Consider the following 14419-nt stretch of genomic DNA (forward strand, 5'->3'; position numbering starts at 1 on the left):
CACACATATGTACACATGCACACACACCCCCAAATATACAGAGACAGAGAGGTAGAAAGAGAAACAAAAAGAGATTATAAAGACAGGCCTCTGATGCATCCCTCAACTGTATGTTGGAACAGAGCCCCGGAAGAGAACAAGTTCAGGATATTCTAGATTGATGATCCTATGATCTCTTTCAATCCAAGTGACTCCACATATCTGCTCAGAAGAGAGAGCTTACATGGCAGTCAATGGAATTCAATTTTCCTAGAAAGATGATTAGAAAGGAAAAAGGGAGAGAAGTTCAGAGTGCTACCAGAAGGCCATTTCTTTATAGCCAGAAAGGAGAGGAAATATGTGCATATACTCTGGAAGACCTGCATCAATCCTGACTATTGATTCCAGTCCAATCAGGGCACATATTCCTAGGCACAGCCTTCTTGCTTCCAAAGCTGTTTCTTAGCTCTTTACTCTTAACCAGTAAGGGTGATATAATGTCTCCTCCTGCAATTTAGGAGTAATCTTTTTTTTTTTTTTTTAACTATTTTTTTCTTGGAGTTTTGCCTGTAGTATTAGATATAAATCACAGAGATTTTGCCCCACTACCTAGCACTGTGCCCAGCACATAGCAAGTACTTAATAAAATGCTTTTTGATTAAGAAAAACAAAAAATCTATTCTTCAGTTTAGCCTACAAGACTCAGTGGGGCCCAAAGTTTCAAATCTACCCTCTTTTCAAAATGATGTTGAGCTCTCAATACAGAATTTACTTGGGATATCCATAATGGCAGGAATTGGATGAAAGAAGGGATGCTTTTCCTTCTAACACCTAGCAAGTTTCTTTGCAATTAAGATATTAACAGGATTCTCAGGGACTTATTGTTACTCAGGAACTAAGGAAGCATCATACACCTTGAGGACAGAAATTGCTTTTCTTCTTCTTTCCTTCTTTCTTGTTCCCTTACTTTCTTCTTCCCTCCCTGCCTCCCTTCCTCTCATTCCTTCTTCCCTTCCTCCCTTCCTTCCTCTATTCCTCCCTCTCTTCTCTCTCCCTCCTTCCCTTCCTTCTTTCCTCCCTCCCTTCCTCCCTTCCTTCTTTCCTCCCTCCCTTTCTCCCTTCCTTCCTCCCTCCCTCCCTCCCTTCCTTTATTTTATTTTAGCCTCAATGCCTAACATAGTACTTTGCACATATCTTGGGGTCTATTTTTGGTATTTTGATGGTAATAAAGAATTCCGAGTATAGAAACTCCTTTCTGTGATGCAGATCAGCATATCATTTTATCAGCATATCCTTGGACTCTGAAGCGTTTAATTACTTACCCATTACCACATAACTTGTATACACCTACTTCTACAGATAGTAAAACCAGCCCTCTATTTACCATCTTCCCTCACATCTTGCATATAGGAGCACTTTATAAATGTTGAGTTGAATTAAGCCTCATTACTCTAAGGATGAGTGATACTTATGAAAGCAAATATGCTTCTTTGCATTTTTTTTCTCCCAATGCTTCTTTTCTATATTTTGTGCATTTGTAGACATTTAAGGCTACGAGTTTTGCCGTTGAGTCACTTCTTTGTATATTATCTCTCAGAAAGCCCTGGTCCTTTCTTCTCCTTTTATTTTTCTCCTACTTATTAGTTGTTACTATGTCCAGTATAAAGCTTATGCATGTATGTGGGTAGTTTTCCCCTTCTGTATACTTTTTAAATTTAAAGTGATTCTGGTCAGATTCATAAGATTCCATTCAACTATATTTTTACTGGCTCTCATTAGATGTATTCAAATCCCTGTTCTGAGACCAGCATTATCATTTTTAAGCAATCTGGATAAATGGTAGACATTGAACAAATAATTATTGTTGCCTATATATGGAAATGTAAGATATGGTCCCCGGCCATTCTGGCAGTTTAGAAATACCCAGAAGGTTTTGATCATTGATCAAAGCAAAGAATTATCAACATACTTTAATAGAGGCCTGATATGATATATTGGCTTATATAAGCTAAGCAGAATAAACCCAATGGGTTTATTCTCTGCCTTTTATCTTAACAAAGTTCTTTAAGCCCGAAGGTCTTTTAAGTCCCTTCTAATGGATTCATTTTCATGGCTTTTCTAAAGTCAGAGGTAACTTGATAGAGTTCAGCCTATCTGCAAAGAGAAAGATTTGGAGATTGTAACATGTACATAAATCAGAGAGTAGCACTAGTAGAATGATTTTTGGAGATTAGTCTGAGTAAGCTCATGTGACTTTCAAGTAGAATATTTAAAAGAACAACTTTACTTTGCTTTAACTCTTGTAAACATGGTTACTTTTCCACCTTAAAAAAGGTTTGTCCAGTGGAAAATACTCCATAAAGGGTCTTTCTAATTTTCTTTTAGATGTTGTGAAAAATGTAGGACATGTATGCCCTTTACTAATGTTTTACTCAAGCTTGTTGTTCTTAATGAATCTTATTCCTCCTAAATAGAACTTTCCTTTGTTACAAAGTACAGTTAAACAAAAATGCCATAATTACCATGCAACAAGCCTTCTGATGGAAACTCCTGGTTAAAAGCAGTTGTAGTGGTAGTGATGGTTGTTGCTCTGGTGGTGGTAGTAGTAGCAGTAGTAACAGCAGCAGCAACTACTAACATTTACATAGCACTTACTATATGCCAAGAACTGTGCTAAGTGCTTTACAATTGTTATCTCATTGGATCTTGACAACAATCTTAGGAAGTAGTTGCTATTATCATCCCCATTTTATAGATGAGGAAGCTGAGGCAAATGGAGGTCACTGACTTGCCCAAGATCACACCTCCAGTAAGCATTTAATGCTGGATTTGTATTCATGTCTTTCTGACTACAATATCCTGTTCACTATGCCACTCAGTTGGCTCCTTAAATACATTAAAATGAAAGACTACACAAGCCCACAGAGCTTACAATGAAAGGTTTTGAGACTTAAGGTATATTTGAATCATCTATTCACAAACCATCTCCATGTTACACTTTTCCCCTCCCCCATTATTGCACATCATGGAATAATTGAGACCAAATAATTTGCTTGTCCAAGACTGCACAAATCCCAAGTATCTGAGGAAAGATTTTAATGCAGATTCTCTGACTCTCAATATATTGCCGGCTCCATAGTGCCATGATATATATCATTCCAAGATTTTGTTGACAAAGTTATTAAGTGCAAATATGCAATATAATTATTTTCTCTCAGAAAGACTGGATTTGGTTCATTTCCAAAAGTAAAAAAAAAACACAAAACAATCCCAAAACAAAACTGAAATGGTTGTAGTCATTTCTTTTTTCATGAAACCAGCTAAAATTTTTTCCCCAGACTATCTAATCATTCCAGTATTTGTTTCTTACTGTAAAGACTAAGCCCAGAGCAATCACTTTCAGTAGAGTTGCTATTTCTGGATTAATTAAAAAGAAAACAAAGAAAATAATAGACATGATTTATTATCATTTGGTTATGGTAAATATTGGAGACAGATATCACAAAGAAGTAGAAAAAGATTTATACATAGTGTTCAGTTCATATAAGTAAAATTTGTTTTCTATATCACTGAACTGGTAGAATTTAAGTGGTAGAGAGAACAGAAAAAAACATGCAAAGATTGCCTCTCAGACATTCTTACTTGCAGTGTGGGTGCAGCGAAAAGAACATCATATTTGCGATCAGAGGGCCTGGGTCTAAATCCCAGCTCAACTCTTACTTCTGTGACCTCTTTTTTCTCATTTAATTTTAAATTTTTTGTCAATTACATATAAACAAAAATATTTAGCATCTATTTTTTTAAGTTGTATATTCTTTCCCTTCCTTTCTCTCCTCCCTCCTCAAGAAGGCAAGCAATTTGATATAATTATACATGTGTAGTCATGCAAAACATTTCCATATTAGTTGGATGAGTCTCTTAACCTGTCAAAGCATCTGTTTCTTTAGCCGTAAAATGAGGAGATTGGGTTATCTGGTCTCTAAAGTCTCTTCCAAGTTTAAATCTGTGATTCTACAACCAAATTTACTTGACATGAATATTTAGTATTCTGCCCTTTCTCTTCACATTTGGTTCGACTAGTATATTATGGGAATAGCCAAGACCATGTATAGGCAATTAATTTATTCAACATACATTTATTTAGTGCCTACCATGTACACATCCTCTGTGTTGTGTGCTAATTAGGACAACCCTGAGTGGTGTGCTGGAGCCAACTCCTATCGGCTGATCATCAGATTTTCAGAGTGAACATTTATACTTCAGCAAGTGCTACAAAAGAGGGTTTCATTTATTGTTTTGTCAATTGTCTAGACACAGTAAATGATGGAGAGAATGTGAATAATGAAAATTAAACTTACAAGTATGTCCTCTGTATGTTTTTTTCTTTCTCTTGGAGAGCAGGTTATTAAACATTTAGCAGCCTATTTGTTTTTGATTTCCCCCTTTAAGGCTAACTTCCATCTATTGTATATTTATTTTGAACATATAGATTTGTGTATTTGTTGTCTAATCTGTTAGAATATAAATTCTTTGAGGGGAAGGGATTCTATATGTGTTCCTAATGTTTTGCATAGTGACTGGTCCCTCTTATGTGCTAAATAAATACTTGTAGATTCATTATAGTCTCATTGAGGGACCTACACAAACACATAAGAAAAAAGTAATGGGCAGAATATCAAATGCCAAAAGGGCAAGACAGGCAAGAAATGTTTTAGTAAAGTTTCCGATAGGCTGAACTGATCAAGGAAGAAGAAATTATGGAATTGAAGGCATATTTCATGTTTCCTTTTCCCAATGTCCTTTCCTTTTTCCCTAACTAGTGCTAGGTTTCTCAGTGATACTCAGGGGACTGCTTGACTCCCAACAGTAGAATTCACAACTAAAGAGATTTATATAATGAGGTTGAGTACTTTCTAGCCTAAAAACCTCCCACCGAATGAAAAGATGGATGGAGGCAGTTTGAGATATGAAAAGAAAAATTACCTTCTATCCCAAGTACCCCTCCAGTACCCTTCCATGCCCTCTTGAACATTTTAAAGCTAATTTCTTTTTATTTTTTCTTTTTTTTTATTATTTTATGTGTTTAAGATTTAGATGCAAAATAAGAAAAACATAATAGAAAATGAAAGCCAGAAAAACAACAACAACAACAACAACATTGTCAAGTGGCAGCAGAACATTGGGGAAGATTCAAAGCATGTAACAATAAATTTCCATTTCCATCCAAGAAAGCATATATAATAATAGAAGACATTATATTCATGTACATTCACTTTTTTTTTTGCTTCCTTGCAGGTTTTCTTTTGTTCTCTGCTGTGCACTTTTTACTTTATTTCCCTTTCCTTTCCTCCCCCTCCTCTCCCAAGCAGGCTATATTTATATATACATACATATATTATATATAGATACATATATATGCATACATGTAAATATACATACATTATAAATGTATATAATTATATATACATACATATATTTTATATATATATACACACATACATCACTCCCAGATATCCACAATACACATATCTATACACACACATATATATATATACTTATATACATATACACATACATTTAAAACAATATTAATTTAGCTGGCATATAACATAGATTTCTCTCTTTATTGAATCTTTAAGTTTGACTTTATCTGCCCCTCTTGAATTTTGCAAGAAAGTTGGATGCTCCCAGTAGGGTATAATTTTAATTCTTCTCTCAGATTATTTCCTCTAATTAGACAGTATCTTAAGCTGAAGCTTAAAACATGACATTATTTTATAACCATTCAGTATAAACCTGTATTCTCTTAAAGTGACAGTATTTTGTAGGAGAGAGTGGTAATCTTGGAGTGTAGAGTAGTCACAAGCAGTCTAAATGTCAGTCTACAAGTATTTATTAATGTAGTAGCAAAAAATTGCTACTATGCACCAGGGATTTGTGCAAAACACTGGGGATATAAAGAAAGGTAAAAACAGGAGAAGATTCAAAAATAGTTCTCCCACAAACTTCTGCCAATTAGATTTATTTGGGTTAACAAATTCCTTGTTTAATGAGCAAATGAGTTTGGGGAATATTAAGTCTTTCCATCATATAAGTCTTATTACAAATTACTACAGTCAACAAACATTTCTCAGAATTCAAGCTATAATGAGAAGTGAGAATATAGAAATAGCTACAGCTCAGCTATAATGTACAAATAAAAAATGGATGGAAATGGTATACAAAGTGTGGGATTAATTCAACCAGACAAGAGATTACTGGAGTAGGGAAGGGTTTATAGATATTTGACTTGAGTCTTGAAGGATGGGTAGGAAATAGGCACAGCTGGGGTGGGAAGGACATTCTCATATGGGGGAACAATATTGTATAAAGGCAAGGAGACAGGAAATCAGAGGAAATGTGCAGAAGACAGGAAATAGTCCAGTTTGGTTAATACATAGGAGACATAAAGGGGAATAATAGTAGAGAAGTTTGGAAAGGTAGATTGGTTCTACATCATGTCTATATCATGGGGATCCATTGAAGTGAGGGTATGACTTGATCAGTCATGACATAATGTTAGATTAATCCGATACCATATGGGGAATGGATTGGTAATGAGGGGAAGAAGACTGAAGGGCACCAGTTAGGAGGCTGTTCCAAAAATCTATTCAAGATAGAGTAAATAATCAGGAGAAAATTATGTACAATGACTACAACAATGTAAACAAAAAAGAACAATAAAATGAAACTAAAGGAGATAAAACTATAATGATTGAGCTTGGCCCAGAAAATGAACTTTTCCTTATTTGGAGAGGTAAAGAACTATATGTGTGAAATATCAAATATACTTTCAAGTGTTGCTGATTTCTTGATTGGTTTTGCTTAACAGATTTTTGGTTGTTATCATAGAAGATTAAGATTCAGAGAAGGGAAAAGATATATTTGTAAATGACTGGGAAGTAAAAGCAAAAGGCATCGGTAAAACTTAAGAAATTACTGTATGCAAAAGGGAGTGAAAATCTGAAGTGAAAAAAGAGGACAGATGGGAGAAAGAGTAAAATTGTTTTGATGTGGGGACAAAAGAAAAGAAAGGAGACTGGGGTATCAAATATGAGTGACTGGGAGATTGGTAGTGTTTTAAATATAGGAAAGCCAGGAGGTTGAGCAGGTTGGGAAGGGTGGGGGAGGTTAGAAAGATAACGAATTCAATTTTGGTTATGTTGAGTTTGAAGTGCTGACAGGTCTTCCAGATGGTGCTGTCTAGGAAACAGCTGGAAATGCAGATGTGTAGCTGAACAGAGAGGCTGGGGCTGGAAATTAAGATTTGGGCAAGCCACAGAAATGGATGAGCTCACTGAAGGAAAGAGGGAAAGAGAATCAAGCCCAGAACAGAACCCTGGGGAATGCCAACATGATGAGGATGGGAACTGGAGGAACCAGTGAAAGAAATACAGAAGTTATTAAAAAGACATATCCTGAAGAACACAGTTCTTCAAGGGAAGGTAGAGTTTCAGATTACCATGATCAATAATTAGGCCTACTTGAATAGGTAGATTTCTTGGGTAATTAGATTTTTAATTTTGAAGGGTAGGAGTGATACTGATTTAGAGGGAAGAGAGAAATAAAATTTTGACTACAAGGCAAGCTTGGGTAGGGATATCTTTAGAGTATAAATATACTGGCACACTGCATTATAAAGAAGTATTGGGGTAAGAGGTGGGGTAAGATGCCTAATTTGCCATTTTGCCTAGTCCTCTTCTAGGCAATCAATGAAAATCACTAATTCCAGAATTATAATAACAGGGCTAATTTAGAAAACTCCTCAACTTCTCCCCAGTTTAGCCTAGTTTCTGTTGCAGACTAGTGTAGTCCAACTTCAAGTCAGGCTAGTTTCTCCATTCTGATCCTTAAATTTTCCCACTCCAGGAAGGAAGGAGTGGGTGGAGAGAAGAAACAAAAGAAACTGATATTTGTATAAAGTCACTTTGTCCCTTATCATTACCATTAAATAATTCAGCATTCCAGGGCTTAACCTAATCACAAGGACAAATTCCTGGGAATGACTTTTCTTTCTCTTTTGGGTATGATTGAATATTTAAAATCAAGGGTTTATACCATCTCCAAGATCTAAATCTATAGAATGTAAACTTCTTGAGGGCAGGGACTGCTTCACTTGTTTTATCTGAAAGATGTAGTATAACGCCTAGTAAATGTCAATCAAATAAAAAATTGTTAATTAATGATCAGCACCAAGCTGCCTAAAATAATCCCAATATTTTATAAAGATCATAATGCCATTTTTCCTGATTCTCTTTCACACTGTCAATCTCTAAGGAACTCAGTGCACTCCGTGGGGCCCAAAGGGATCAAATCCATGATTTAAATAAGGTCAACAGCTAAATCAAGGCACCGCCCTAAAATAGAGCTAGGAGCTCCTGACTCAAGGTGCAAGTTTGCATCTCCACATCATCCCACTTTTTTTTTTTTTTAAAGCTAAACTACATTCTCCCCATAGTCACAAAGTGCCTCAAATCTTTCTCCCTTTCTTCCCTCCCAGTTGTCCCAACCATTCCTCCTATTTTCTATCCACTTAACGTTTTCTACCTGTGGGATCCTAAATAAGTCACAGCCTCTCTTGGTTTCGTAGTAAAATCGAGGGGGTTGGGGGTTGGGTTAGATGACCCCAAGATCCCTTCCAGCTAGAAATGTGATGCTCCCCTTCCCTGGTTCTTTATCCAATTCCTCATTTACCCACCCCCATCTCCTCTCCCCATTCCATATCTTATATTTTCCTTCTTCTGAGTCCAAATTAGTAGTCTTCCAGTATTTGGGATTCCCCAAAAGGACAAACTCATCTTCCCCCCTCTGGGCCAGGTTTCCATCTTACTTGGAGAATGGAATAGAAACGTTTTGCAAATATTCTATCGAATCTCCGCTCCTGCTCCTTCTTTGGATAAGGAGCGCGGGGAACTGCGGGAGAGAAAGATGGAAAGAATGATTATTTTTTCAAGAAAGAAAAAGCGAAAGGAAGAAAACTTAAGTGGCTCCAGGCACTCCGGGCGTTTTGGGGGTCGGCAGAGGACGGGGTTTATCGGGGCCGGGCAGGACGCACGCTGCCTCCCTTGCGCCCCGGGTACCCCAGCCGCTGGCTCGGCTTCTTTCTCTCGGGCCACTTGGATGTGCTTCCAGGGCAGCCGGCGCCGCGAAAAAGGAAGAGGAGGCGACAGCAGAGGAGGCGGGGATGTCGCGGGAGCGGGGGTTTCCCCCAGCGGCGGCGGCTGCAACGGCGGCAGCCCGGAGGAATCCCCCTTCCTGGCTGGCGGCAGCGGCCCCGGGGCACGCGGGCAGCGCGCGGGGCAGGCCGAGACGCCCCGGTAGCCGCGCACTTCGCCACCGCGGCCCGGCTGCCCAGCAGCTCTGGTTACCACCCCCTTGAACCGGAACCTTTTGCAAAAGGCAGCTTGGGGCCGCTGCTGCCGCTGCTCCTGCTCCAGCTCCTGCTGCTGCTCCCGCAGCCGCGGCTGCGGACTTCAGCCAGCTCGGGCGGAGGGAGTGCCAAGGCCGGGAGGCGCGCCTCAGCCCCGGGCCGGGCCATGGCTGCGGCGGGATGACTTGGGCGCCGCCACCGCTGCAGGCACACGCGCGCGCGCGTGTGTGAGTGTGAGTGTGCGTGCGTGCATGTGTGTGTGTGTGTGTGCGCGCGTGTGTGTGTGAGTGAGTGAGAGAGAGAGTGAGAGGAGAGAGAGTGAGAGAAGGAGAGAGTGAGAGAGAGGCCGGGGTCTTCCTTCCCCGACTGCACCGCGAAGCCAGCAAGGACGTGCATTCGTGCAGTAGCCGGTTGGATGAGCCATTGGGGAGAGCTGCGAGCGTGTGCGACCGAGGGGGCAGCCTGGGAAGCCGCCTCCGCCTCCTCTTCCTCCTCTTCCTCCGCCTCCTCCTCCTCTTGGTCCTCCGCCTCCTCCTCCGGCTCCCCGTTGTCTCCTCCTCCGCCGCCCATGGCTAGGCACCGCCGCCGCCGCCGCTGCTGCAGCTGCTGACCCGGGCAGCTGGGCTGCGGCTTGCATCCCCAGCGGCGGGGAGCCAGAACCCCGCGCCCCCTCTTCCCTCCCCCACCCTCTCCCTCTCCCCGTCCCCAACCCCTTCCCCTCCTCCCCATCCCTTCCCTCCTCTGCCCCCGCCCCGTTCCCCTGCACCCTTATTCCTAGGGGGGTTGGGGAAGTGGTAGAAGGAGAAAGCAAGGGGAGGAGGAATTGGGGAGGCCAGTGAAGATGGGGAACACTACGTCTTGCTGTGTGTCGTCCAGCCCCAAGCTCAGGAGAAATGCCCACTCCCGGCTGGAGTCCTATCGGCCCGATACTGAGCTGAGCCGGGAGGACACAGGCTGCAACCTGCAACACATCAGCGACCGAGAGAACATCGATGGTGAGTATTAGATGGGGAAAGAGAAGTGTGTGTTGTGTTGTGTTGTGATGTGTTGTGTTGTGTGTGGTTGTGTATGTGGTGTGGTGTGGTATGGGTGCGCTCCCGACTCTGTGCCCTGGAAAGGGGGTCAAGAACTCCTAGTGGGCAGTTGTGGAGAGTGATTATAAGAAGGGGGGGGACCTCCCCCCCTCCCCTTTTGGCCTTTCTTCCCTCGCCTTCGAACTTCTCTCCTGTGTCTCTAGAGAGAGATCCGAAATCTTCAAGATGAAGCTAAAGATGGATATCGCTCCCAACATCCCTTTCTTTCTGGTTTTTGGTTCCTGGTCCCAACTGTTTGACAACTCTGCATCTTCTTGTCCATCCTTTTCGATCCCCGCCCCCCTCACATTAATTCTTTGTTTCACCCCCTCTCCTCAGCTAAATCACTTAGTATTTCTTAACTGTTTCTAGGGGGAAGAGTTGTGTTTCTAAATTGGAAATTGGTGTTCTGGGTTTCTGGGGGAGCTCTCTGATGGGTGTTTTGAAGTTTGTGTCAGTGAGTGGCAGAAAAAAACTTTACTGACCTGATACCTCGTTGAACAGTCCTGCTTTTAGACAGTCTTCTTGGTGCTGCCTTAGAGTGGTCAGAATGGACGGGCTGTGGGCATCGGTGACAGCGACCCCGCCGTCTTTTTCAGGGATGAAACAAGGGAGAGCTGTCAAATCTTAGAGATGTCAGTTTTTGCCTTTTTTTTTTTTTTTTTTAAATCCTTGGGTAACTACAATACATTTTTTTGGGGGAGGGGGTGAATGAAGGTGCTGGAAAAATGAATATGTTCTGAGTGAAATCTATTTCTGTTACTCCAAAGTAATGTATAAACGTTGGGTTAGCTGATTTGGTAGCCAACTCCCATTTTGGAATTGTAGTTACTGCAAACTGCCTTGCAGTTAGACTACAGTTGGGCTCTTGGTGTGTTGTACTCTTCAAACTAAGAAGACACTGAAAGTGAACTGCACTTGCCAACCTTCCTGACCTGGTTTCATGTTAGTTGCTGGATTCCCTCCTCATCCCCCCTCCCATCCTCCTCGCCTCCCAAATGTGGTAAATGCTTTTTAAAAAATGCAGCAAAACCTTTCTCTTCAGCCAGTACATACCAGAAGTACAAATTAAATACCTTTTTTTTGGGAGCTTTTTTGGGAATATTAGGAGATTAGGAGAAGGATTTGGATTAAATTAGATAATGATTTTACTCAAAATAATATCATAGGAAAAGGCTTATGTATTGACTTATATTATCTGTTTGTGGAATTGTGACTAGTTTGGCACACTGTTTTGGTTTGCAGTGGAGAAGTTGGAGGAAATAATGCCCTGATTGTTGCCCCCTCTTAATGATTAACCATTGGCTTTATTCTTTGTATCGTTGCTAGCCCTGACTTTTTTAGCAGGGGTGCTAAAAAAGTAAAAGGTTAGTTTGCCCTTTTGATTGAGGAGTGATTTAATACAAATTTTAAGTAAAAATAGTTCAGAAAATTTGTAACCAGAAATTTCTTGATTATTTGGTTTTGCCAAGAATTTTCTGTTTGATTGGCCCTGTTAACTGTTCTATACAAGTTCCTTGTGTTTGCATGAATGAAAGTACTGATGAAGCAAAAGTGTGTACTTTCTCTGTTGTAATAATCCAATTCCTGTCTGTTTGAGAATGGAGCATTGACTCAAGTGTTAGACAGTGGAAAACCCAATTTAAGCAGCACAAAAGAAATTATTATTTTCCTATCACGTGGTTAGACTGACATAATCTAATTCTTAGAAGTGGTAACTTTCTTCAGTTCTGTAGACTATACCTTGACTTTAAGATTTCAGTCTTGACTTCCCTTGACCTTGGTTGTATATGTATTGAAGTTAAAACACACACAGGCACACATACACATATATGTTGTTTCCAAATTTAGAGATTGTTGTAGAAGACCATTATCCAACCTCTTACACTTGGCTATAATTCCATATTTGGAAACTTTTTTTTTGAATTTACATTTTATAGAAGTTTTTAATCTTAAATGACAGATTTACTTAAACAAATACACAGAAGAGTCTGATTTCTTAGAAGCTGATTATGTAGAGATAACTATAATAAGAAAACAGGAAAAAAAGTAATTGTAACCAGCTCTTTGGTGCAACAGCTTGGAAGGATTTTGTGGGAACAATAGAACAGTATCATATGTTTTTTTTTCTTTTGCTAGAGTTGGGGTTTCAGTTGTTAAATCTCCTGGAGTTGGTTAGGTGGAGGGAGGTGAGAGGGAAAGAATATTTGGAAGTATCTGGATTTTGTTTTTGAGAGTTTGGGATAATTTGAACGATGGTAAAATAGATTATAGAAAGTTTTATTGTTTCAAGGGGAAAGGCAGACTGGGGTGGGAGCAGTTATTTGGCAGCAAGCTTTTCCTTAATGATAGCATCACTGCAGTACTGTATAATTCCTGGCTGAAACTCTTCAGATGATGCCATTCTAATCCCAGAAATGCTAATTCACTACTTAAACAATGTTCTGTCATTCTCCCAAAATCTGATTCAGTAAGTGATACTTCCAGGATTTACTCATTCCATTGAGCTCTTCGCAAGCTTTCAAGGCTGCCCGCCCCTTCCTCAGAGCTGGAGGTTAGAAGTTAAGACCACTAGTTTGTTTGGATTGGGTTAGAGTTTGGCCTGACTCCTGAATTCAACTGTGGCAAACATTTTTCAAAGTCAGAAGCTGATGAGTTAACATTTTTGAATTCCACCAGTAGTCAACAGAAGTAGCCAGGCAATAACATTTTTCTTTTAGCAGTAGCAAAAACTGCTTTCTTAAAGCAAATACTGCTATTCAGAGTATATGAGTTTTGGGATTTGTGTGACGGGAAATGAGAAATTCAGAAAAGTTTAGGGAATAAATACTTAACGAATGCTCTAGGTCAGTTCTCTGTGGTATATAGTAAACACATACCCATGTATCATTTTTAGTATATTATATAGAACTCTGCAGCCAGCAGAAACCTTGTCTGTTTATTAAATATATTTCTTGTGGTGTCCCCCACAGTGTTCCTTTCTTCTGTCTGTTTAATATGTACTGATATTCATGATGATTCTCATAGGACAGCTACTTATATTGAAGTTAAAAAAAAATTCCCACCACAAACTGCTGGTGTGCTTGAATTTTTCATAATTCTCCCTTCAAAGAGAAATATACCTTTCTGGTTATTATAATAATAACAACAACTTGCATTTATGTAATGCTTCTTTCTTTACAATTGTCTTTGAATTTTAAAATCTTGTTATATGTTTGAACTAGCCTTCTGAGACAGAACAAGTATTTTTTCTTTCTTTCTTATTTTGCAGATGAGATACAAAGAAGGCTTTGAATGACACTTAATGGAATTCTTAAAGCTAGAAGGGACTTTCGAAGTCATCTAGTTCAATTTGTTTATTTTACAGATTTGGAAACTGAGATTCATAATGGTGGTGAATCATATAGCTATTTAATGTCAGGGCCAAAGCTAGGAAGAGGCAATGTCTTAACTCCTGATTAAATGCTCTTTCTAGCATATCCCCAGGGTGATGCAGCTAGTTAGTGGGAGATGAGGTATTAAAACTTAGCCCTCTTGGCTTCCTGCCTTCTGCTCTTTAGACCATGCTGTCATGCTGAAAGTATGTCTTGGCTTGCAGTTCAGCATTATCTTTTTGACTGAATATTTGCAAGACAGTCAGGCTATTGGAGAGAGGGCTGGCCAGGGGAGTCAGGAAAACTGGATTCAAATTCTATCTAGGACTCACACTAGTTATGTGTGGAGGGCATGTTATTAAGCCCCTCAGAAGCCTGAGAAACTCTCTAAGACCATTAATGGCAGATCAATTGTCCATCTCCCTTAGTAGAGGTTGGAGATGGAAGGTCCTTAAGGGGGAAGAACAAGTAGGTCTGTTTGACTGAAATTTCCATACTGATGAAATAATAGGTATGGAGATATATGTATATGTACATACATATATGGATATGTAGCTATATGTATTTAATACTGTCTGTGTGGA

The 14419-nt window shown here is 39.8% G+C and overlaps 1 protein-coding gene across 2 annotated transcripts in view; it reads left to right on the forward strand.

The window, feature by feature from the left end:
- The first annotated feature begins 10142 nt into the window (after positions 1–10142).
- Positions 10143–14419, forward strand: part of CCNY (cyclin Y) — a 268660-nt gene continuing 264383 nt past the window's right edge. For both annotated transcript variants that reach the window (XM_052000560.1, XM_052000561.1), the window contains exon 1: positions 10143–10383. In XM_052000560.1, coding sequence (XP_051856520.1) covers positions 10230–10383 — 154 coding nt within the window. In that variant the 5' untranslated portion in view covers positions 10143–10229. The remainder of the gene's footprint in view (positions 10384–14419) is intronic.

The sequence above is a fragment of the Antechinus flavipes genome, chromosome 5 (assembly GCF_016432865.1).
Source record: "Antechinus flavipes isolate AdamAnt ecotype Samford, QLD, Australia chromosome 5, AdamAnt_v2, whole genome shotgun sequence".
Taxonomy (NCBI): Eukaryota; Metazoa; Chordata; class Mammalia; order Dasyuromorphia; family Dasyuridae; genus Antechinus; species Antechinus flavipes.